The sequence below is a fragment of the Podarcis bocagei genome (assembly GCF_964188305.1).
Source record: "Podarcis bocagei genome assembly, chromosome: 2".
Taxonomy (NCBI): Eukaryota; Metazoa; Chordata; class Lepidosauria; order Squamata; family Lacertidae; genus Podarcis; species Podarcis bocagei.
In genome coordinates, this window is record NC_138126.1 from 58,245,011 (window position 1) to 58,271,415 (window position 26,405).

Sequence of the window (26,405 nt, forward strand, 5' to 3'; positions counted from 1 at the left end):
ACCTTAAAACTGGTCTGCTCCCCCAGGAGATGGTGATAGCCACCAATTTGGATGGCTTTAAAAAAGGATTAGGAAAATTCATGGGTGAGAGGGCTCAATGTCTACTAGCCATGATGCTTATGCTCTACCTCCACAGATGGAAGCAGCAAGAAACCATGGAAAGGGAAAGTGCTGTTGTGCTCATGTTCTGCTCCCACAGGCATTTGTTTGGTCACTGTGAGAACAGCATGCTGGACTCGATGAACCATTGGCCTGATCCAGCAGACTGTTCTCATGTTCTTATGGATAAAGGCACAAGTGATAAAAGAATGTAGGGAGGAATATATTAAGGTTGTGATCCTAGAATTAAGCCCCATTGAACTCAATGACACTTACGCTGGAGTAGACTTGCAGGTGTTTGTGCTGTTTAATCACTAGGGATCAATTTAATGTTTGATGTTGACTATTTGATAGTGCATGGCCTGAGTCAATCTCTTTGTCCCAACACAATGACTTCTAAGATCAGCTGGGAATGTTTCTTAATGATGAGCCAAGCCAGGATCACAAGGACAGGTGTAGAGCAGCAGCTCACCAAAGCAGTAAGATTGTATCTTTTGGAAGCAATGTAAAACATTTTTATTCAACCTAGAAAGGATAAGTAGAATAACTAACAACATCTTTATTAACCTGTCCTGGGGCCTTAAGACTGAATGGGCTCTAAATCCAACTGACCAAATAAATAAAATGCTGGCACTTCAGTGATCATGGAAATTGCTACAGCTGTAATCCATTAGTTCTTGGCTCATGCCTCACTCTAGTCACATGATAAGATGCCTTCCTTTTGGGGGCAAGCATCAGAAATTAATGTTTGAACCAGCTCTAAGTTAAAAGAAATAAGAGAGGAAGTGACTGATTGCAGAAAAGTTGCAACAGGCATTGCTGGATTGGAATTGACAGAAGATCTAAGCCTTTGGTCTCAGAACTCAGATTGCAAGTGAAGGGAATATTAGGCAGGGAAGTCTGAGGGAAACGATGAGGAAGTTGGAAACTGTGAAGATGGTTGGAAACTGCACAGGAGGAATGGTGCCTGAAAAATGCAAGGTTGAGAGAAAGTTATTCAGATTGGATGAAAGGGAAAATAAGGCAGAGGCCAAAGCAAAGAGGTAACAAGCGATGGGGTGGCAGTGGTGACGATGGGGCTGAACTGGGATGCTACCACATAGATGCCAAATTGGTTGTGCATGTAACAAGGGGAGAAGAAGAGACAGCTGTGGTCACAATCAAATAGGTGGGTGGGGAACAGATCTGAGAGAATGGCAAGTTTAAAGAGAAATCCATGTGGAGCCTGTTAGAAATGGCTGCATATCTGATGTTGGTAGAGAATTCAGAACCTACCAATTCAGGCTCTGCCAGCTTTCATCTTGTGCTCAGATGAGGGATATGGATGTTGGGCAGATGAAAAGTTAATGTAAACTGAGTGGAGCTGCTGGAGTTTTCCCCCCACTCCCTTTCCTACAGATCACAAAACTGCCAAGTGAGATCAAACATCAGCTTAGAGCTTTTTTTATTTGGTTATGTTTTCCTGAAGATGACCCTTCATGGGATTCCGAGACCAGTTAGTGTGTTTTCTTACTTTGCTTTCCAAAGTGAGCAAGAGACAGGAGTGGGAAAGAGGTTAAACAGCTGTTGGTGAAAGACCTTTGCCTGTCACACAGCTGTTGAATTTTATTCAGCTCTCTTCCCCCTGCTGAAGCCACATGGCATCCCTTCTGTCATGTGCAGGCCGTGTTTCTCAAAGACACTTTTATGCACTGTTTCTCTGGTGTCAATAAGGCACTCTGTGTGATAAGAATTTGGAGGCCTAAAGCAAGTGAACCAAATATCCATTATGAGGGGGGGGGTGTATTACTGAGCACAGTGGATTCCTGTGCTCTGTGATTCTTAGGCTCCTAAGCTCCACTTTAATAAAATATGATACAATGCATTCCACTTACACCATACATTGCTTACTACTAAATGCTGTACTAGACAAAATAAAAAAAAAGTTTGATGATTATTTGCCATCCAGAGCTATGATGACAACTGGCTACATGCATGCTGTCACACTTTTATCAGGCCTTGTGTTCACATGTTGCTATTTGATATATACTCTATTACTGAAAATGAAAGTTACATACTTACACACTAGATCTCACTGCATGCTGGCAAAACTGGAAGAAAGGCATTTCGCATGAAAATGACAAGGAAAAATCACCCCTTCCAGTCTTTAGTTCTGCACATTTCCTTATCAGTTTGCAATTTATTTAAAAAATCTCTAGTGGAAACCCATTTGCATTTTAGCACCAATTTTTCCTAATATGGCACATTTCTATGCAATTTTTCCTAGTATAGGTATTGTTGTGAAGCAGTTTCCTTAATATTTATATTTTCCCTAATAGCATGCATCCCCCACACACATTATTTTCACTAATATGTGCATTTCTGTGCACATTATTTGGCTGGAGACCTGCACTGAAAATTTTGAAGAAATGCAAATTACACAGGAAGGTGGTGTTTGCAAATTGTTTTGGAAAGTAGAAAAAAATAGGTAGATTTACCTTTTACTCTAACCTGAAACAAAATTGTCCCCCCTCCCAATCCTAACCTTAGGGTGACTTTAGTAAATCAAGAATGAGCATGAGAGATGGGCCTTTTCAAGCACTTTTTCTTTTTCCAGCTTCTGGTTTTGGTGTTCTTTGGCAACACCAGCAGCTGCTTCCCAAGGCTCTCCACCAGCTGACAAGGTGAGAGGACAAGGTGCCTTTAGGAATCTCAGTCAGGTAGCTGCCCTCAGTACAGAGGCAGCCTGGCATAAATATTTCAGGCCTTTTTGTTGTTGTTTTGTAATAACGAGGAACAAAGACAAACACATGGGGAGAGAAATATTTTCCACCCAGGCTGGAGGATTTTAATATTTTATCAGGAAGAGCACAAAATAGTCCTGAATTATCACATGTCAATTGTTATTTTTGAGGATTATTTCTGACCTTTTCAAAACAGGATGCCCATCACGTTCCCAAATGAATGTGGCTAGAATGTTTGCCTTTCCCTGGAGAAGAGTCACACGCGCAACCCCAAAGACACCACTGATTTCCTAATGAGAGGAAACAAAGACCCTGGCAACTGTCACCTTGAGATGTTAGGGCTCAAACTTTGCATTTGCTTCCAACAATTTTGGTGTTATCTTGAAGCATGATCTCTATCCCCAAAGAGGCTCGGCTTATTGGCATGTGAGAACATCCCCTGTTTTCCCTGGCATTATATTCCCTGGCATTATATATAGCTCTCTTTCCTAAAGATTTCTTTTAAAAAGGAGAATTGATGAGTCTTTTTAAAAAACCATAAGAAGATGGGACTTGGTTAGCTGTACAACTGAACTAGATTTCTGCTGGGTTGTTTTTAAGTCTAGTAATTTCCTTTCAGACTTTCCACTTTACAACAGGAAATTAATTGGACAAAGCTGTTAGAACACAGGAAGCTGCCCATATACCAAACCATGCTATTGGTGCATCCAGGTCAGTGAGGTCTCCTGCAATGATTTTGCAAAGTTCGCTCAGATTCGGGAAGAAGTAGACTCCACCGTGGGAGCAGGACCGGGGCGGGAGAGTGCTAGAGTTCTGTCTAGTCAAGTTGAGTGGGATCAATTCCAATCTGTTACCTCTGAGGATGTGGACAGGCTGCTTGGACGAGTGAAACCAACCACCTGTCTCCTGGATCCTTGCCCATCCTGGCTTATAAAAGCTAGCCGGGAAGGACTGGGCAATGGGCTTCGTGGAGTGGTGAATGCTTCCCTCCGTGAGGGAGCCTTCCCAGACCCACTGAAAGAGGCGGTTATTAAACCGCTTCTTAAAAAACCATCTTTAGATGCGGCCACAATGGCCAACTATCGCCCAGTCTCAAATCTTCCATTCCTGGGCAAGGTGATTGAGCGAGCGGTTGCCGAACAACTCCAGGCACGCCTGGAAGAAGCAGACCATTTGGATCCCTTCCAGTCGGGATTCAGGCCTCATCATGGGACTGAAACTGCCTTGGTCGCACTGGTTGATGATCTCCGGCGGGCTAGGGACAAAGGTGAGAGCTGTTTCCTAGTTCTGATGGATCTCTCAGCGGCGTTTGATACCATCGACCATAGCATCCTTCTGGACTGTCTTGAGGGGCTGGGAGCTGGGGGCACTGTCATACAGTGGTTCCGCTCCTTCCTCCTGGGCCGTATTCAGAAAGTGGTGTGGGGGATGAGTGTTCAGACCCCTGGGCTCTCACTTGTGGGGTGCCTCAGGGTTCTGTCCTCTCCCCCATGCTTTTCAACATTTACATGCAACCACTGGGAGAGATCATCAGGAGGTTTGGGCTGGGTGTTCATCAGTATGCGGATGATACCCAGCTCTACCTCTCTTTTAAATCAGAACCAGTGAAGGCGGTGAAGGTCCTTCGTGAGTGTCTGGAGGCGGTTGGAGGATGGATGGCGGCTAACAGATTGAGGTTGAATCCTGACAAGACAGAAGTACTGTTTTTGGGGGACAGGAGGCAGGCAGGTGTGGAGGATTCCCTGGTCTTGAATGGGGTAACTGTGCCCCTGAAGGACCAGGTGCGCAGCCTGGGAGTCATCTTGGACTCACAGCTGTCCATGGAGGCACAGGTCAAATCTGTGTCCAGGGCAGCTGTTTACCAGCTCCATCTGGTACGTAGGCTGAGACCCTATCTGCCTGCGGACTGTCTTGCCAGAGTGGTGCATGCTCTGGTTATCTCCCGCTTGGACTACTGCAATGCACTCTACGTGGGACTACCTTTGAAGGTGACTCGGAAACTACAACTAATCCAGAATGCGGCAGCTAGACTGGTGACTGGGGGCGGCCGCCGAGACCATATAACACCGGTCTTGAAAGACCTACATTGGCTCCCAGTACGTTTCCGAGCACAATTCAAAGTGTTGGTGCTGACCTTTAAAGCCCTAAACGGCCTTGGTCCAGTATACCTGAAGGAGCGTCTCCACCCCCATCATTCTGCCCGGACGCTGAGGTCCAGCGCTGAGGGCCTTCTGGCGGTTCCCTCATTGCGAGAAGCAAAGCTACAGGGAACCAGGCAGAGGGCCTTCTCGGTAGTGGCACCCGCCCTGTGGAATGTCCTTCCAGCAGATGTCAAAGCGATAAACAACTATCTGACATTCAGAAGACATCTTAAGGCAGCCCTGTTCAGGGAAGTTTTTAACGTGTGATATTTTACTGTATTTTTGGTTTTTATGGAAGCCGCCCAGAGTGGCTGGGGAGGCCCAGCCAGATGGGCGGGGTATAAATAATAAATTATTATTATTATTATTATTATTATTATTATTATTATTATTATTATTATTATTATTATTACACTGATTGGTAGCAACAGCTCTCCAGACACAAATCATTCCCAGCCAGCCCTCCCTGGAGATGCACCTGTTTGGTGCAAAGGATGTGTTCTACCACTGAGCTGCCTACAGCAAAGAAGCATCTGCCCAGTATGTCTCTCATTTTTGACATTTCTCAGCCACAGATGGCTCTTGGCCCTTGACCATAGCAATCTGGGGCGGTCATGACTTGAACAAGGTCCAGATCAGTCCTGCACTACATAGAGAAGCCTGGGGGGGAGGAATTGCCCTTGTGTGGGCTCACTAGCCACATTTGATGGGCACTTTTGAAAATGGTCTTGAAGTCAGCATGGGAGCAGCTTTCCTGCCATTAGGCTGGTTGAAGCAAACAAGATGATTGACCAGTTGTTCTTATTTCTGTGCTGTGTGGTACTGACCTTAATCAGGAGCCTTCTTATTTGTGTCTTCATCCCTTCTCCATAACCCATCCTCCTTTGCCACTGCCCAACCTTTGAGAGCCCAAACCCTTTCACTGATCTTAGCTGTCCACATACATTTTGACTCAGTAATCAAGAGTGGATTTTCTCCTTAAAATCCCAGAGTGTATTCCTGTTTCTTTCTATAATTTATATCCCACCTTAATAGTGCCAGGCTGCCAGTGTTTATGTGGCACCCCTGGCTAACTGAAGTGTGGTGCTGTGGGCTGCATTAAAACTATACATCTGGAAAGCATCCGAAAGCTCATCTTGTCCAACCATCATACATACTTAAGAGCAGAAACCACAATGTCCTAAATGCCCCTAACAAATCCATCTATTTAACAGATGAAAAGAGCCAATGATCAAACCTTTCTAAATCTACCCTCTGCTGAATACATCCCTAACTGCATATTTTTCAGTTGGCAATACTTTTTTTTGCTAGTTTCCTGTCCCCATTAATTCTGCCACACTTTGTAGTCTTGCCAGCTCTCCCCATACCTTCTTGTCTGGTTTCAAAAGCTGCCCTTTCATGTCCCTGCCTGTCTCACCTCTCGTGCTCTTAACATCTTCTCTTAACATCTTTGGCTGGCTAAAACTTTTGTGTAACTTCCCCCACCCCTTATGCCTCATTTGTGCTCTATTTAGCAATTCAGAAGCCCCAAAAGGAAAGTTGCTTCTCCCCATTAAGAAAATGGTGAACACTTTGAGGAGGAAGTAAAGAATTTAAAGCCACTAATACCCTTTTGAGGTGGTTCAAATTAGAGTATGGAACATTGCTGGGAGATAGCAGGGGTGAAACTGCCCTTCACAGCAGGCCATTTTGCATGGCAGCAGGAATCAGGGAGAATTCAGGTGACCCTTCTGTAAAATCTGAGCAGGCTGGTTGAGTGGTGGTGTGGCTAGGCATGACCCCTGGCACATCAAGAAACATCTGTTATGTACTAAACTTGGATCCTAGAACAATAGCCAGGTAGGACTAAACTAGGATCCTAGAACAATAGGCAGGTAGGATCCTAGAATGCAACAACCTGATTGGCCTACAGGAGCAGCCCAAAAAGGCTCCAGGAGGGAAGCAGAAGCAGCCAATCAGATGGGACCCATTGTGTAAATAATATATATAAAGCTAGAGGTTTTTTTGTGACTCCAAGTATATTTCAACTTCCTTGCTGTATGCATAACCGGGTGGGGAAACCTCTGGCTCACAGGGCTTCAATTGGTCTTTCTTCCTAGGCCCTGTATTCTTCTTGGCTTTGACCATTTGCTGCCTCAACTGGTGGTGGTGGTGGGATTTAACACCCTCCACATAGCGGATGCATTGTGCCCACATACAGCTAAGTTCCACTGGCAAAGGCCACACATTCTGCTCCAACCATTCTTACTGTTGTTTACTCATGAGCAATTTTGCCTTGCAGGAGCACAGCCCAGATGAATGGAGCAGAACAAGCAGAAACCCACTATAGGTGGAAGGGTTGAGTATGATCAGTCACTGCAGACAGCCCCTCTCCCAGAGAAGGGAGGCTGAGATATGTCCACTGGCTGGAGCACTCAGGCATCACTGCTCACTCTTCCTTCTCACCTCTTCACTGGTGCATCCAGCTTCAGGAACTTGCTTTTCCAGAGGACTAGAATTGTTCATCTCTCTTTCTCTCTCTGTTCCCCATGGATGACACCCAACAGATACAACTGATGAGAACAAGAAACTGTTCCATGTAGATGATGAAGGAGGCCTCACCAGCAATGGCCAGATGAAGCCCGCTGTTCCCCAAGAAGTCGCCAACCTACATACACAGAGAGAGCAGGCTCTTAAATCCTGGCATATTCCATGACAAGACAGCTCAGGGGAACAGACACCCTAAGTGAAGCTTCTGCTGGGTGCAAGTCATGCACTCCTTGCCCATTTCACTATTGTCTCGGTCCTTTCCAGCCACTATCAGGGTGTGTGTACCATGTTTTCCCCTTGACGTATTTGAACCAGTGGCCCCGGGAGAATGTGTGCATTAATTTTTGTCTCTGCCTAATGAAAAGCCCCCTTTTCATAGAATTATGGTTGCCAGGAAAGGGTAGGGAGTAACCAGAAACTGATTTGAACCAGCAACCCTTAGAGCAAGTTTGCATGTTTGTGTCCACTTTGCAGACCCCACCAGAGTTCCCTTGCATGCTGCTGCTGCCTTCTGAACCTCTTTGCATTTGCTTGGGATTTCATCAGAATTACAGAGTTGGAAGGGACCTCAAAAGCCATGTAGTGAGTCTGGGAAATGTGTTGCTTCAGTTTCTCTGATAGGCGTCATCCACAAATATGGCTACTCCACTTTTTGCCCCAGATTCCAAATCACTACATGTCTCAGTGTAGGTTCTCAGGGGATCAGGTTCCAAAAAGTGTATCCAGTCCTGTGATTCCTAGTCCACATACTGTTATATTAAAAGCATCAAGGGAACTAGGTTTACTGTATGCAGTACGTATATCTTGTAGCCAGATATGCACACTTAGTTTGTTGTTGTTGTTTAGTCATTTAGTCGTGTCTGACTCTTCGTGACTCCATGGACCAGACTACGCCAGGCACTCCTGTCTTAGTCAGTACAAAACAAAGTGAGAAATGGCTCTGAACCCCTCCCCACCTTCCCAATTCACTGCAGCTCCATTAGTTGGCCTATGTAAGTCACATTTCCACTGTGTCAATACCTGTCATTTCCCCTTAATTCCTCTATAGATCCTGACACCAGCAATTTAGTATTCTATTTATAGATCATGGTGTCAAATTGTGTGAGTAGCTTATAGTTCTACAACTGTAGAAGTGAATCCTGTTTTTGCAGCTGTGTTACATGACATCTTGCTGCCCATAACAGTATTTCAAGCCTATTCTTCTAGCAATTCTGCATCAGGGAAACTGAATAGCACACTAAAGTAAAATATATCTCCTGGTTTTGAGATTATTTTACCTGCTTTTAGTTTCTAGAGGGATTACATTGTACAGAGCCTTAGAACCCCTGATAAGCCCTATAAGGAAATAGTGCAGTAAAGTGCTGCATATGCATATTACATAATGTTAAGATACTTTAGTCACATGGGAGCTTTCATCCACAATCAATTCTAAGCCTCCAATTCAAGTTATGCACTTTCCAATGGGATAATGAGTAAATGGCTGTTTATTGTGGACTCAGTGCTGCTTATACATCTGGGTATTCCATATGACACCTTCCTCTTAAAAATCCCATCCCATATTATTTTCTGCAGAAAATTGGATAAATAAAAAAAACCCTGTGGAAATGGTAACTCTGGATTAAAGTAGGGGAGGGGAGAGAGAATGAGATGGCATTTGATAGGGCTGTCATGAAAATGCTATGAAAAACTTGTATGCATGAACAGCACCAAGTCCACAATACACTGCCAGTGTGGAAGTGCCCAATATATCCCATTATTGTTGTGCAATGGTGCTATATATACACCTCTCAATTATCCATAGGATTTACAGTGGATTTTTTTGCTGGCAAGTGTAATATGCCGTACGTCCTTTCAAATGAGACTTAAAAATAAATCTCTCTCTCAATGTCATCTTCCTGGCTTCTTTTATTCTTGAGGAGCTAGCAAGGCTTCCTGGAGCATCCTGGAGCATTGTTTCAAATTGTATCATCCTTCTCAACCCTTGCAATCACACTGGGAGGAAATTATCACTTAATATCAGGTCCAGCATCAACTGATAGCACCCTTGAGCTGAGGGCCCATCAGTGCTGACATCTGCTGTGGACTGGGACCCACCTGATTATGAGTGACTGAAACCTTAGTTTTTCACAGTGCTGAAAAGCAACATGAGGTCAGAGGATATGGGGACATTTTAAATGGCACTGCTATTGCCATTACGCCCACAGGGGAGGGTTGTCCCTTTGCCACGGGCCCTTAAACTTGGAGTCATCAGTCCCATCTCATCCAACTCAACAAAGACAATTCTGTAATTATGCTAAACCAAATCCAAAGAGATTATGTCAGCCATGCGTATCTCAGGAATGTTTTAAGTTCAACTCTATTCAGTGGGACCTTCTTCAAAGTACATGAACATAGGGTTGAAGCCTTCTCCGCAATTCATCTACCTATAGGCTCAATTAAGAGATATGTGGAATGAAGAATCCATTAGAGCAGGGAACATGTGTGTCTCTCCCCAGATGTTGTTGGGCTACAGCTTTGAGCATTTTTGACTACTAGCCATGCTGACTGAGGCTGATGGGAGTTGGAATCCTGCAACAACTGGAAGGTACCAAGTTCCCCATCCTTGCATTACAGATATTCATTAAGGACAGGAGAAGATCTAGCTGAGAGGTAGAGAGCAAAAGGCCTCATCTATGGTTATTGGAGCCTCTGGCTGAATGACCTCAGTTCATAAGGCGAGCTCTTGAGAGAGCCACTACCCGTCAAGAGTAACAGACAATATTGGGCTCAAGGGCCTGACTCAGCATAAGGCAGCTTCATTATGTGCAGCAGAAGAAAAGCATTCAATTTTATAAATCTTGAAAAACCAGAAAGTTATAACACGGCAAATCCATGATATAAAAGATCATTATACATTTCCAAAGTGTTGCTTTTGTAAGTACTATACATATTTCAGTACCTGAAATGTAGTCTCAGGTGTTTAGCAGTGAGGGATGTTTCACTTCACTCAGAGTTCAGATTTTGTTTTGCAGTGTTCACAGAGTGTGGAGGACAGGGGATTGCTTTTTGTTTGCCATTTTTAATTTCAACAAGGATTACCCACCCCACCCCATTCCCAACAACTATGTTTAAACCAGTCTGGCACATAGATTACTTTAAGCCTTATACATGATAGCAAAATAGTGATTAAATGCATAACAGAACAAGTGCTTTTCACTTCAGGACCAAACTAAAAAGCAAACTTCTCCAACAGCTTTGCCAGCATCTTAATGACAAACCGGAACTGAGTTGTCATTTCTTTTTGCTTTTCAGTGCAGGCTGCTCACTCAATGACAATTTGGGGCTTTCAGCTCCAAACATAGTACCTACTCCTGTATGCACACACACACTGCCTTTTGTGTATGAAAATGATTGGATTCAAAGTCATAAACTCTACTTCTGCATATAAAACCCAAATTAACTTTGCTATGGACAGTTTGCAGCTTATGACCAACCAGCTTTGAATGCAAGCAAAATGTACCATCTCCAAAACTGTTCCAGTCAAAGTGAAGTAGGCTTGCTGAACTCATCATCTGTACCTGCAAGTATCAGTATTCGAGTTGGGAATGTAAGTGAGCTGCATGCACAGAATGAACAAACACAGAAATGTGAAAGGTGTAATCAGATTTAGGGCAGCTAAGAGTTAACATATACAATTTAGTCCATGGAAACGTGTTCTTCTTTATGTTCCTCAAGCAAAGCCAAATTTCCTAATGTTTCCCTTCCAATAAATGTTGTTTTCAGAATGTCAATGACGTATGTTGTCTGAAAAGCAGAATCAACCATATGTAACCTACAAACTTTTAAAGTTTGGGCTTAGAATTCCAAACACCTCTATGCTATGATTTGTATGTACCTATGAATTAGCACTTGAATATAACCATGAAGAAAAGAATAGGGCAGGGGTGGGAGATGGCAGTTGAGACCTACCCTTCCTGTAGGTGGCTGGAGAAAGAGGTTGATTGTCATGAATCTAGACATCATTCAGATGCAAGTCTACTACTGTGGGGTGCAGTTGGGATGTGAAGGGAGCCTTCTACATTTCTTTTCCTGCTAAGGGTGGTTTTGCAACTGGAAAAATGTTGTGACACATTGATAGTTAAGTGGAAGAAGGGAAGCTTAAATGTAAGTAAAGCAATAAAATAAAATAAAACCTCAAACATTAAGATGTCCAGAAGAACCATTAGAGGGAATCAAAACCTGCACTCCTATAGTTTTTTTGGATTCACGTACACTAACCAAGAAAAATGAACCCACAGGGTGCATTTTGTGTTCTCTAAAAATCCTGTTGCACTGTGCATTCATTTTTTAGATTTCTGGGCTCCCAGGCTGTTATTTCTTAGTATCACAACTTCATTGTGATTAATGACAGACTCTTGTGAACTTAAATGGACTTCTGATCAGGCATCAGAGTTCTTTCATAACTCAGTGAGAATCTTAGTGATGACACAGAATATGGTGCTAATGAAAGTGAGATGCAGACACCGATGGATATTTATGCCTTCAAAATGAAATTGTTAGGAAAGCTGCATGTCTTCAACTGTAAAATGTCCCAACAGGCAACAAGACAAAACTGCCCATGTGTGTTAATTGTGTAGCATCACATTCTATCCCAGGTGTTGGCTATGAGGCATTTGAAACTGCCATTATAGCAAACTGTGTCAGCTAGGGTTAGAATGGAAGAGAAGAAACATTGGTAGTCCTTGGTATGCTCTGATGTGTTCTCATCACAGATGGATGGTAATTTTATTCATCACCCAGTCCCTTCACAATCGCAGCAAGTGCCAAGAGAGAGAGAGAGAGAGAGGCCAGCCCAGCCACAGAACAAGCAGAGCATCTTAGAGCAGATTGCCAGACAGCTGCCTAATAAGAGCAGGCTCCAGTTATGCCTTCGGCAATTCAATTCTTTGGGAAGAAGTGGGCATGTGAAAGATTGCCTGAAGCAGCCTGGGAAACATTAGTGGGCAGGTCTCTCAAATACTGTGACAATCCCTCTATTGATTGTCCCAAGGGATGGTGGCATACAACACCAGAGCTTGTTAGGATTCTGGACTCATATCTGAAATTATTTGTCTGCAAAATGCTGGACGTTCACAAAGATGACAACTAAGAGCTTGTAGAATCCGTTAAGGGGAGAGGTGGACTTCAGAGGAAGGAGACACTGGGTCATGTGCTCGCTTCTGGAGAAACTATGTATAACTACTCAGGCAACTCTTACACAAAGCACTGTTTCATTGAGAATTCTGACAAAAGGAGAGTATAGGTGAAAGTGTATGTACGGATGGTTTCTCCTGTTCATGGTTCAGATCATGGCAAGTTAATCAATGTGCTCCTCTCACTAGCTTGAATCTGTACTGGAATATTTAAAGCACAGTTGATGGGAAGTTGTCATTTTTTACCCTTCAACTGTAATTACCATTATGGTAAACTCCAAAATAAATGGCTTGTGGATAACTGCCATTGTCTACACATGCCTAGTGAAGGTTGCTTCCTCATCTCAGCAGAACCAAAGAAATGAATTCAACAGTGGCTTAACACATTAAACTCAAACAGCTCCAAATACTCAGTGAATCTGTTCATGCTCTTTACCTATTACCAACTCAACTCTTAGGAGGAGGAAGAATGAAAAGTAACAAACAAACAAATAAACTCCAACCTTAAACTCACCTGTGCTCCTATTCAAAGATGGTTATAGAAAATTTGTACTCTGTCAACAAGCTAATGCAGTCAAATTAAAACTTCATACATTAGCCTCTGAGCTATCTGGGCTGGAATGGAGCAGATTTCTTCACATGAATGGAATATATGAGAGATTGTTGATGGAAAACCTTTTTTTAAAAAAAACCTCCCTGTATGTGGAAAGCTTGCATGTCAGGGAGAAAGCTAAACTAAGATTTCTAAGCTTTATTTTCTCACTAAAATGCAAGTTTTCCACAATAGGGAAATTTATCTCATGTTTCCCAAGTGCACATGAATTGTGAGATGATACAGCCATACATGATACATGATGATACATGTGCCTTGTTGACTTCAAACATATAAGCAAAAAGATGATTAACATATAAGAAGCACATTCACCTGTGCTTGGCTACATAATATAACAAGGGGCTGTATGCATGTGGGAACACAGAATTTATATGCCATGACACAAACACACACAAACAAGAACAAGAAATGATGTAACTTACAATCATGTATATGTGTATGCACATGGCACACACAAGAGGATTTGTAATGTCCTCCCATATGTGTATTCACAATGGGAGGTAAACAAGCTTTATACAAACAAGCTATCATGGGGGGAAAATAAGCAAGTCATTGATGCTGGTGTCTTTGCCTCCATTACTTCAGAATTCACTAACAAGCAGCAGTTATTATTAGATGAAGAAATTTTACCTGCTTCCCCTATTCTACATAACAGAGAGAATAGTATTTTTGTATCTGTCAAATGAAATATGAGGAAAGCCATAATACAGTCCTGTCTATATGTCTCCTGCTAGTCCTGCAACTTCCTATGTTCTAATTACATCCCTATTACTCAGAAAAAGGAGCATTTATGCATATGGAAAATGGGAAGACCACAGTATGAGGTCCAAATTAAACACGACACCATTCAATACATTGCAATTTCATTTATGGTGTCGTGTCTGTTCTGTCTCCGAGTATGTGCACATGTGCACACAGGTCTATGCAAAAAGTGAGCAGACCCAGGCGCTCACAAGTGCACAAACCATCACACATACCCAAGGGTACTTGTGGACATATACACTCATTTGCATATAGATATACTCACATGTAGAAATATATGAACAGATGCTCTATGCTGCATGTTTGGAAGCCATGCTCAGCAATGGGCACTAGAAAATCTACTGGGTGCTAAATTGGGATAGCTGGAATGATGCTCATTCAAGTAATTCCATGTACCATACTAACATCAACTGTGCAGTGCCAGTGAATGAAGTTAATATCTAGGTGGATGGGAAAGCTACCCGATAGCATGTGTGAGAATCTTATACAGAATCCAGGCACAATGGGGATGGAACATATCCAGCTCCCCATATATTGAACATGTGTCTGCTTGCATCGTCCCTACTAATTTCAGGGACATTGTAGCTAAAGTGGAATTACTGATTTGGATATCATGGTAAATCAGGATTGGGGGAACATGAACATAGAATTAAATACCAAGGAAGAGTAAGCCAGAAGAGAAATATAAAGGTTATAGACCACGGCAACAAGAGCACAAAGAAGAAAGGAAGGAATCAATGGTGATTGCTTGGAGGAGGGAGCTAGCAGCCTTATGGACCACACAGCCCAAGGGAGAAGATTCTAACACTGCATCCCATTGATTTCCCACCAGGCTGAGTCAATGCTCAGAAACAAAGAAGGTCTTGAAGGTGGCTGAACGTCGAACATCTCTGCCCACTATATGGATCCAATTCCATTAAGAAACAGAGTGAGCCATTGATCCAAGACCTCCAAGAGAGGATGTAAGCAAGAGTACGAAGAATATGGTGGGGAGCATTAGAACTTTCCAATATTTCACACACATACCCCAAATACACACACATATGTATTTCTTTCCTCCTGTGGCCTTGATGCCTTCCTTAACCCACAATAGAGCTCTGAATTCAGACTGTGTGACATGATTCTCATCAGTTGATTTCTCAGTACAAGACCTTCATTAGAGTGACAGCAGTGAAAAATCTGGTACGGAGCCCTCAGCCTTTGATGGAGGCAGGTTTGACCCAGCCCAGCATCCAGATATTATTACCAATGTAAAATGAAGACCATCTTCATTTCATCCTTCTAAGGGGTGTACTGCAATGAAAGCTATAGAAATTCTTATCTTGCATTAAGGGTGGACTTGTCTGTAACTTGTTTCTCTGTGCAGAAATTATTTGTTCCAGAAGAATATACAGAAATTGTGAGAAGAATTAAAATATAAACTTCCAACACTGGCACACAACATTATGTCAAATCCACTATGGTTACCACTATATCTGGGATATTACAGCAAATCTGTCACTTCACTGCACTGAACACAAGAATATTCCATTCCATTCCTTCCACTGCATCACAGCCTCTGAGAATCAGCACTGGAGAAAACATGGTTGTGTCATTTCTGTTGTATTGTTGCCTTGTTTTATTGCAATAGTACCCATTCTCCACAACCTCTTTGCCGAGAACGCAGGAAGAGGACACCATTTATGTCAAGTGTGATGGCTATTCTTTCATGTGGACTTTTTTTTTAAAAAAAAAAATCTGAAACTAGACAAGGAACTTCTCAAGTTCACTTCCTGGAAGCATAGCATAAAATGTTAACGGGTGCTACAGTTGTATGTGCATGATCATGCAATCTAAGAGAGAGAAGACAGTGAAAGTGGGTTGCACAGGCAAGCGAAGAAGAATAGGAAAGGGAGCAGAAGCAACATGTGAGTGTTTGGGATCATGATAACCCTGCTCAGAAACTTTAACCTTTGAAAGGGAAGCTGTCAAGTGCATTACTGATCAAGAAAACTCAGGCATCCATTTAAGGGTTAAAGGTTTGCACTACAGTTTTCAATTTCAAATGTAACTACTGCTCTTTGGTGTCAATAGATGTGGTGCCAATGAATGTGCGTGAGTTGCACAGAAACAGTCTGATTAGGGGGTAAGTGGGAAGGAGCACAGAAAGCAGTAAAGAGATGCAAGAGGGCAGTCTACACGCAAATGCATCCACTGGCTCATGAAGAGTGATCTCTGCATAGTTATGCACTGACTCTTATACACCCACATACTGAAATACACTGTGCTGTTCAACACTGAAGCTCCCCAGCACTACTTCACACCATCCCACTCCCAGTTTCCTGTTACAGCACACATCTTTAAGTCTGGCTACAGGAGAGTGGAAGCCAGCTACAATTCCCCTGGATATAACTGCTCTTCCTTTATAACACCCCAAATACTTGTCTGCAGACAAAGAGTAAGACAGGTCTCAACATAGATTAGTGACCAAAATCTTTTGGCTGGACAGAAAAGAAGCAAGAGAGATGATCAGTTTCTCTTTCCAATCCCCAAGAAACACAAGAAAAGAAATGGCTTTATTCTTCGCCCCTTTCTTTCTCCAGGGCAATAGGCTCCTTGGTCCATTTGGCCTTGGCGGTGTCCTGGTCTTCAACAGAACCAAGGTCAGCTGACAGACCTGCCATTCCATCACCATCACCATTGCCTTCCAAGTCCAGTTCCTCAAAGGAGGAGCCACTAGCCCCTGACTCGCTGTAACTGTGCTCACTGCGATTGTCCACCTCATCTCGGCTGTGGCCAGACGTGAAGGGGGACAAGATGGAGGTAGCCACTGAAGTATCTCTGCTGTTGGTTGTAGTCTCCAAGCTGACAGAGCTGTTCTCACTTAAGGTATCGGACCCTTTATGTAAAAGAAGAACAAAGAGTTAATACTGGGGAATGATTATAAACTCAGAACCATGAAGAAGCACCCACTACACATCTCCACCCTTGCAGTTATTTGAACATACTTTGGATTCTTCAAGCAATAGGAGTTTTAAAAAAACCATGCAATTTCATCCCACCAAAAAGTATATCACAAGGACATGGGGAGGGGTTTAAGAGTGTGATAAGCAGCAAAAGCCTATACCAAGCTAAATGGATCCACTGACTGTATAATGGACTGTATCATATGCTTTGACTGTATAATGGACTGTATAATGGATTGACAGTATAATGGACTGTATCATATGTTATCTTACTAATTTAAGACCCTTGGGTTTGGCCAGAGACATAGTTTAGAAGATAAATCTACGGTCCAAAATAGCGATCTTGTGGTGTTCATTCCCACCAAAGCATTCAAGAAGGTAAAGCAAACAGAGATTGGCTTCTAGGCTTAGATGCTTGGCTGTCAAGATTCTTGAAGACCACCCAGATCAGCACCGCAAAATTGGCAAACCAGTAGCTATTAAAGCAAGAATTGTTCAGGAAGGCAAATCATAATTTAATGCATTAGAAAAAGAAACATTAAATAGCATTCTAATTCATTGTTGTTCCAATCTTGTGTTGATAGTAAACCAGTATTAACCCTTCTATCTTAAGGACTCTGTATCTACAGTTACTTACCTGGATGACCTGAGAGAGTGACAAACTGTTCCTCCTAGTTGGGCAGAGATTTCATGAGCTAGGGGTGTCCCTTCCCCCATATCAGACTGGATTATTCCAGGGAAATAACCTTTTGACAGCTTAGGTCCTCTTAGGAAAGAAAACTGATTGAATCTAATTAAATAAATTTACTAGTAACTCAGGATGATTGACTTAGGTTTGTCTCACAGGAAAGTATGGATGAATTTTTAAGAAAAGAAAGAGGAGTAAGAGCTTTCTGATCTCCATTCAATAAAAAGGCAGCAAACCCCAGCCAAGTTTAGTGGTAACTTGTCACAAGTTAGTACAGAAACTATAGCTACAAAATTGGAAAGCAATTGCAAAATAGTGTAGGCATGGTGCCCATGATTTGGATCACACTGTTATTTCCCTTCTCAGCAGAATGACCTGAGAACATTTGTACAACACCATGGCCCAACATAAAATTGAGCTCTAAATGTATTCTCTGCTTGAAATGCAAAAACAATGTGTGTGGGAATATCTGGAACATATCTGGAACGTATTAGAAGATACCTTTACTAGGAAACATTGGTAAACATACTTTCACATACTCTCTTTGGCTAAACCAAAGAGCTTTAGAGAATGTTGACATGAGGAAAGTGCATTCATATTGCCCTCTACTGGACAAAATGTGTCTCCTCTCTTGCAATCCTGTCCCCTTACTGAAATGTCATGGCTTTCCCTTTAACAGGCTTAGAAGTAGAATACAAAGATTGTATGAAAGAACTTTGTTAGCATTTCCAATTTTGCCAGAGACTCCTTCTAGGGCTTCCTACAGCAGCATTTAGTATGTAACTAAATATTGAAACTGAAACACGAAGAGAAAAGAGAGGAGGAATGGAATCACACAACAGCTGAAACTTGATAGACAGGTAGCCAAGGGCAAGCTTGCTATTAAAAGTCATAAAAACATGATTATATGCTCAGCTGTTTAAAAAATGTATTTTGGAATTCCCCTCATAACAACAGCAGCACTCCAGCAAGGAGCAAGACAAGGCACACATGTAGTGGATTAGAGTGAGTGGGTGGATGGGTAGTTCCCACTTTGCATGCTTCAAACATTCTTGGATTGGGGCGAGAGCTTCCAGTGGCAGCCAATAATGCATTCATGTTTGCACAAGGCAAGCTGTGTCTTCTTGCATTTCATAAACTTACAGTTACCAGCTTACCCAGCAGGGACATGAAAATATCCCGCGCATACATATCTTACTGCCTGCTCACTCACACTACAGAACTCATCTATAGCAAAAGGTATAGCCTTTAAATTGCTATGTGGATATTGACAGATTTAGGGAGAATCAAGAAAAAAGGGAGCAGAGTGGTTCGCTTGAACCAAAGTCTCTTCCTAATAACAATGTTTTGAACATGTGCTGTAGGAAAATGATCTTTGTGAGCTCCTTAAATTTAACAGGAGGCAGTTACACACATAATATACATCGGGGTGGCTAAACACCAGTTGGGGGGGGGGGAATCACCTACATCCAAAGGAAATGTTTCTCAAATTTTGGCAGTGGCAGAAAAAAAAGTCAAATTAAAGTAGACACAGTAGAGCAGTGGACAGAAATACAAATCATCTGGCCCTCATCTCAACAAATCAATCATGTGATGGGTGGAGAACGGTGATAAGCACCTCCCCTCAAATGGTTTGTATGGATCAGATAAGAAGGGAGTCTATGTGCCTGTGTGTGTCCTCTGTATGTGTGCATGCATATGACAGTGTGCATATGATATTGTGCATGAGAGAGTGTGATGTGGCCACACCTACTTTTGTCCATATATGCTACTGGTATGTGGTCCCGAAGGGTTGGGAAGGATAAATGTGGCCCTCAGCTCCCCGCACACACAAAAATAGCCATCCCTTATATAAATGGCTCCAAGACACATTCTGGGTCCTCCAGAACCTTTCCTTCTCCCCCTCCTCTTTCCACTTTCAACTACCAGACCTTTATCCAGTCCTTAACATACTGGTGTAGAATACCGTATAGATTTCTGCAGGATGTTGGTGCTTGTTAGCTATTCTTGTTTGATTCTCCCTTAGTGTTGCCTGGTTCGCAAATAAAAACCGCTTTATTGTTAAGAGAGTAAGTAACTGGCCTGGAAACCTGAGTGCTTTTAAAAGAGCACCTTTATTCTTCAGATGCTTTTTTAGCATTAGGTCCAGCTCCCCGCACTTCCACAAAGGCAGCACTAAAACCTGCCCCCTCCAGCACTTCTATCCCCAGTCACGATTGACGCATGAGGAACAACAAAGTTTGCATTTTGGGAACACAGTGTGCCTAAGGCTTTTTTGTGTGTGTGGTCAACAAACTTAAATATAACTCCAAAGGGGACATTAGATGTTTGATGGAAAGTTTCCCTCTCCTTTCACTGCAGTTTGTGAAGTGTAAGCCCCCTTGGTGATGGTGTTGCTCTTTAAGCTAAGTCCTGTTCTGTGATGCCGCTACACTGCAACAACCCTGCTGTAAATAGTTTAGCTCCTCCTGCTAGAAGCTGTGGATCCAGACAACGGCAAAGTATACAAGGAAGTCCAAGCACATTTTTTAAAAACAGAGAAGGATGCATGCATATATAATGTCTTCTAAAGCCCTCTTTTAGCACAGTTGCATCTGATAGAGAGTCCATAGCACATGCTTCCTTGTGGAAGATCCCATGTTCAATCCATGGCATCTCCAGTTAAAGGTTTTTGGTAGCGGGACTGAGGAAAATTCCTATATGAAATGCAGGGTTAACTCACTTTAAGGCAGCTTTCTGTATTTCATAGAATTATGAAGATGTGGTCACCAACCTCTTGTTGTTACCCAGTGCTTGTTGTTGATACCCAGTGCTTGTTGTAAAACCAGATAAGCTTTTTTTCTTATCAACTATATTCTTCTAAGGTTCAATTATTTATTTCTAAAAATTTGGGTCTAATTTTCCCAGTATTATTGTTTTGTTTTTAGAAAATGAGAAACTTTCAATTACCCAAATCTCTGGCATTCTCTATGTTATGCATGATCACATTATTCCATACACAACTCATGTGCTCTTCAGTTAGAATAGTGACTACTACACAGGCTGCAGGAAGCAAGCACATATTCACAAATAGCAAAGATAAGTACATACTTTTTTTTCTGAGGCAACAAAGCTAAGCTAGTATTACTCCAATTCTTATTTTACGAGTAACATTGGTTCTAATTGCAGTTTGGGGAACTTCTCAGCATGGCATGTAGTGGAGCTGAAAGATAAGGGCTACAAGCACCATAAGTTGATCTGGATTCAAGAGAAATTGTGGGAGGAATTTCATGCCACACTCTTATGAGCCTTCTGTCAGGGCATGTCTTTTGTCTTGCCAGATGGAACAATCTCCTCTCCCCACCCCATCACACGCTGTTCCAGGGGTTTTCTTAATCCTCCAGAGCCACTTTTTAGGGATGCTATAGGGAGGGGCAAAACTCATTGCACAAGTGGAAGTCCTTGCGCAGGGCTTCCACTGATGGGACTCATTAGTTGAATCTTGCCCATTGCCTCCAACAATGGAGATAGAACATAGCCATTGTGGCCCAGTATTCATTCATGAATTTGTCTAACCCTTTTTCAAAGTTATCCAAGTTGGTGGCTGTGGAGAAATGTTACTAGATAGAGATAGAGATATAGAGAGATAGAGATAGAGATAGAGATAGAGATAGAGATAGAGATAGAGATAGAGAGATAGATAGAGATAGAGATAGAGATGATAGAGATAGAGATGATAGAGATAGAGATATAGAGAGAGATAGAGATAGAGATAGAGATATGATTGTTTATGAATGAAAACATTCTTTGAAAGTTAGATCCCTTGTACTGTTACGATGTTGCAAGTCTGTGTAGCAGGAGATCTTGGTAACAGGTGAGAGGAGAGATACAAAATCATTTTGTCAGCCAGAGATAGAGAGACGGTTGTGATTTGGACAGTTGGGGGTTGGAGCAGATGAGGGAGGGAGTGGGGAGAGACCAGAAATATGTTGAGGGAAATGTTGAGGCCTGAAGATCAGGAGTAGGGAGTCAGTGGCTACATTGTTCTGAGAGGCTGCCCTGTGTAAAGGTCTTACCAGAGGAAGGTTACACAAGCAGGTATTTAAAGTTGGCTAAATGGACCAAGCAGCCAGAAATACAACCAAAGGAGCTTTGGGGTGTAGACACAGACTGTCCCCTGTCGCTGGACTGGGTTGTGGGAATATTTCACTGGAGTGGAATTTGGCTTGAGGTAAAAGCCACTTAGAAGCTGGTATCAGCAACAGTCTCTTTAGTCAGGGCCGTCTTTACCCGGGGTGCAAAGGGTGCGGGGCACCCGGGCACCGAATTCTGGGGGGTGCCAGGCGCCTGCTGCTGAAGCCGCCTAAACTCTTAACTACCTACCTGAGGTGTCTTGTGTGAAGGCACCGCAGGGCCGGGGAGGGACATGCGCCGGCGGCGGTAGCTGGGCTGAGGCCATGTGGCTTCACCCAGGGGACCCTGGCCTTCCCGCTGGCTTGCAAGGAGGTCCTTCCCAGAAGTGCTCGCTGGCTTGCAAGGAGGTCCTTCCCAGAAGTGCTTCCCGGGCCCCTTCTTCCTCACTGGCAATGATTCTTTCCCCCATTACACCCACATGGATGTTGGCATTAATAACAAGAAAAATCTGCTGGGATCTAGGAAAGAAGCCTTTTATAGTTGTTCTGACTCTTCCCTTGAGAAGGCTCATCAATAGCTATAAAGCACAATCTGTTCTCCCTTAGCAAGCACTTGTCAATAAAAGAATCAATAAAACAATGGACTTGGAAACATCACTATTTCTACAAAGTGCACGAAGAAACTTAACCCCACATGTAAGTGTCCTGAGACCTAAGCAATTGACTCTGGCCCCCAGGAACAAATCTCTTGAATAAGAGTCTGTTTACAGTTACTGCCATTGGAACATAATCCTTGTCTTCCTGGCCAATTCAGGGACAAATGGCTTTTATGCACACAATGGTAAAAGCATCTCCTCATCTTTTATCCCAGTCTTGTGAAGTATTATTAAGTAAGAAACATGAACAATGATATTTCAATCATATACCTGCTTCTTGGGAATAACACAGGGGTATGCTCTGTAATTCTCCCTAGCATAAGGTATTTTTTAAAGAAAAAGTGTGGCTACTGCTTTCATCCCTACCTGCCTTGCATACAGAAAAATGACTGGCCGAAAAAGAGAGAGGAGGCTGGAACAGCACATCAGATAAGAATGAAGTAGCCAAAAAGGGCTGAGGAATCATACAGGTCTATGTCTAAATTTGGAGCCATGGCTGAACTGCGTTAGTATATGAAAATGAAATAGCAGGACTACGCCTCAGACAGGCAGAACATCTCAGGGAAAACTGAAGTACCAGGTGAAATAACAGAACAACCAAGTGCCAGTAGCATGTCTTCAAATTATTGCCTGGCTCCATGCCTTAGATACAGGTTTGCTGATATTTAGGCTGCTTTCTAGCATTTTCTAAATGCAAGCCCAAAAGGCTTCAACAAAAGGTGTCATGTCATTCCTACAGATATCCTAGGGAGGCAAAAGCTACCCCCTGAAAAGTATGAGGGCTGAGGTAGCAGACTAGGGGTAGTCATTATGATGCTTCTCAAATATTGTGGGCTACAGTTCCCATTAGCTCCAGACAGCAAGGCCAATGATCAGATATGATGGGAGTTGCAGTCCACAACATCCAGAGTGTATATCGCTCACAAAAGTGCTCAGCTTCAGAAACTGTAGATCCAGAATAAAATAAGGCTTGCGAAGGTGCTTGGCACCCACCTCCCCCCCTGCCTTTCCTTATACAGGACCATTAGCCTCCCTGGCAGGAGAATAAAGTTTGCATTTACTTTAAAAACAACTCCCGCGTTTCTTTGCACAACTGTCACATGAAGCTAGCTGCGCTCTCTCCAATGAGATTCTCACAGGTAATTGCTGCCCAAGGAGACGAGTGCTTGCATGAAAACCACAGCAAAGCCTGGAGAGGGAATCAGTGATTAGAAAAGCACAAACTTTAGCACAGGCAGGCAGTAGTACATCTTCACCATTCCCTTGAGAGAGAGCTGAGAGCACAGCCACAGCGCTTCCTTCCTGGGGCCATGGTGTCTTACAAGCACATCCAAGTGCGAAAAATATCTGACAGCAAGCAGCACACTGTCAAAAATGGTCTGAGACCTTGTGAGACTCATTTGGTGGACTAAGTAGACAGACTAGCTACAAAAGGGCTCACATTCTGTAACACTCAGGCTATGTATACCACAACAGGTGCCTGTGCATTTTGGAATTTCCCAGGGCCATGGAGTGGTATCACAGTGTATCCTGCATCATGCGTACTCAGATGTTGGAAACTGGTGCTTTTACAAAGACTACACTCATTGCAGCTAGTGGAGGAGACATTGGGATCAAAGAAAGGGAGCTGAAGTGTTATATTTCTTTATGATAAAGAATGACTATTGGTAACCAAGAGCACCCATCCTTTAAGGCTGCCTCTGTTAACAGGAAAGAAAAGGTGTGCATGCATCAGACCGTTCAAATGTAATAGCAACAATTCTGGGGACTACTGTTTGAGTAGAAAGAGCTGTTTTTCTGCCCTATCCAACTTTAACCACATTCACAAGTTTAAACTAACCTCACCCACCTTGGGACAAAAATGTGGTGTAAGTGCTCTGAGGCCATAAGCAGATGTTACATGGGATGCAGATGTTATCTCTTAAGGAGAAACCTAGATTGCAGAAAATGGAATCTTCACTCTCTCGGCACTTGAACAGAAGCATCTTGTAGTTCAAAAACGGAATAAGATTATTTCCCAAGGAAAGTTGCTATGATTTGGAGAGCTGTCTGGAGTGTGGCTGCAGTAAGATTAGAACCTCTGACTTCACTGATTAGTAGTGACTCCCATGCCACATTGCGATGACCCCAGAACCAACCAGTATTCAGCACAGAAATAGGTGGGAGCCAAAACTGGCTAGTCTCAAGGCAAAGCATGGAGAAGCTCCATGGCATTTCCACCTCAGTAGCAAAGGCTAAAATGCATTTAATGAGCTGGTTGTCTGGATTAGCCAAGAATCAGCAAGATCCATTTTTTACTGAGAATTCAATTTGAAGCAATCAGGTGGTGTGAGAAAAAAGACCAAGGCAAATCCGGTGGAGCAACTGAGCTATTTCTACAGATAGGTAAACAATAAAAATAAGAATTATTTTATTAATCTGATTAAGAATAGTCAGAAACTGCTTAAAAGCTGTTGCCGTGCAGTTACTGCATTCATATTTCAGATATACAGTATGAGGCATAAGATTTCAGAAGCTATTCCATTTCTCATACATACGTCCACCTATAGATTGTTGTGTCTGTTAACTATATCTCATATTCCCACATAAAATCTCAGCACCTTTGCCCCAGTTTCAAATCCTTGTCTCAAAGACCCATGTAATCCATTGCTCTGAATGACTATATTCCTAGATTTGAGAACAATGCAACTAAAGTGTAAAGAAGAGATAAATTTGTCAGATTAACAGCAAACCAAAAAATCATGTTGTTAGTTGCCAGGGCAACACAGCAGATAACAGTAAGCTATTAACCATTTTTAATTATGACATCACTTTCTGCTATGTTCTCATAGCTGAGAAAAGGACCAATGCCCTCTATATTTGAGTCCCATTTGTGTGTTACTCACGTGTAGGACATAGTGGTATTTATGTTGGCATGGTCCCTGCCCTCTCGCCGATGTCCCTTCTTTCTCTAACAACTACTGAGGACAATCCTCACTGAAGTGCAAATATTGCAAACCATAAGTACTCTTCTTCCTCTTCTTTAACTAAAGTACAGAAAAGGATTAGGCCAATTCCAGTCTTGCAGGAGGCGCACAGGTTTCTCATCTATCAGAAGAGTCCAGATTCAAAGTTCTCTGCTGCAAGTGGCTTTGTCAAAAATAGCCTTGCAGGGAGATCTATTCCCTGGCCATTCCAACCTGGATTTCCCTGTACCCCAAGGGGGCACCTCTGCCAGCAGATGCCAACAACTGGACTATAGACTCCTTGGAGGATCAAGGAAGCCACAATGAGCTTCCCCTGAAAATGTCCCTGCCGTTTAAAATCCACTGCCCCTAGAGGAAGCCAGCAGTTGCAGAAAAACCAGCTGGCCCTTTAAGTGGTGTAGATTCAGGGGGCAAGGCTGTAATATTATCTAGCTCAGACTAGAAAACTCTTGTGGTTGCTCCAGAATAGTGGTGAGACAATGTGTTTCTTTCTCTGGATGGATAATTATGATCCTGAACTATAAATCAGCATCTTGGTACTTTGTCTAGACCTCCAACCTTGTCTGAGTTTCTAGTCTATTCTGGAGCCCTGGACCTCCTGGTCTCCATCTTACTTGGGTTCATCACCACTTCTTGATAGTGGACACTGAACCTTTCTTTCAATAGTATGTTTAAATAATCTTGGCTGGTTTGCAATTTCTTTTGTACATTAATTTGCAGTCTGTAGCCATGCATCTTTGTTCCACAATTTCCTTAGATGTTATAAGATCAGGGGAAGTCAGAATTTGATTCGACACCTCAAGGGACCATTAAATTACTAGGGGCTCAGTAGGCATCATTCTTTTTTAGTCAGTATTGAGTCATGTACTAGTACCACTACCAGGCACTATACACTACGGGTGTGTTTTGATGCTTGTCCGGGCTAAGCAGAATGTGCCCCTATCAAACAATTTGCATATGTGAAAAATGGGCTTGGAGCGGGGGGGCAAAAGATTTTCAA

General features: G+C 42.7%; 1 protein-coding gene and 1 long non-coding RNA gene across 5 annotated transcripts in view; one reads left to right on the top strand and one right to left on the bottom strand.

The window, feature by feature from the left end:
• The first annotated feature begins 5,379 nt into the window (after window positions 1-5,379).
• LOC308577936 lies at window positions 5,380-15,759 on the top strand. Its single transcript, XR_014003780.1, has 2 exons — window positions 5,380-6,802; window positions 6,838-15,759. It is a non-coding gene; the product is annotated as an uncharacterized lncRNA (long non-coding RNA).
• An 8-nt stretch (window positions 15,760-15,767) lies between these two features.
• Window positions 15,768-26,405, bottom strand: part of TEX264 (testis expressed 264, ER-phagy receptor) — a 161,704-nt gene continuing 151,066 nt past the window's right edge. For all 4 annotated transcript variants that reach the window (XM_081178055.1, XM_081178052.1, XM_081178054.1 and 1 more), the window contains one exon: window positions 15,768-16,916. In XM_081178055.1, the coding sequence (XP_081034181.1) occupies window positions 16,594-16,916 (323 nt within the window). In that variant the 3' untranslated portion in view covers window positions 15,768-16,593. The remainder of the gene's footprint in view (window positions 16,917-26,405) is intronic.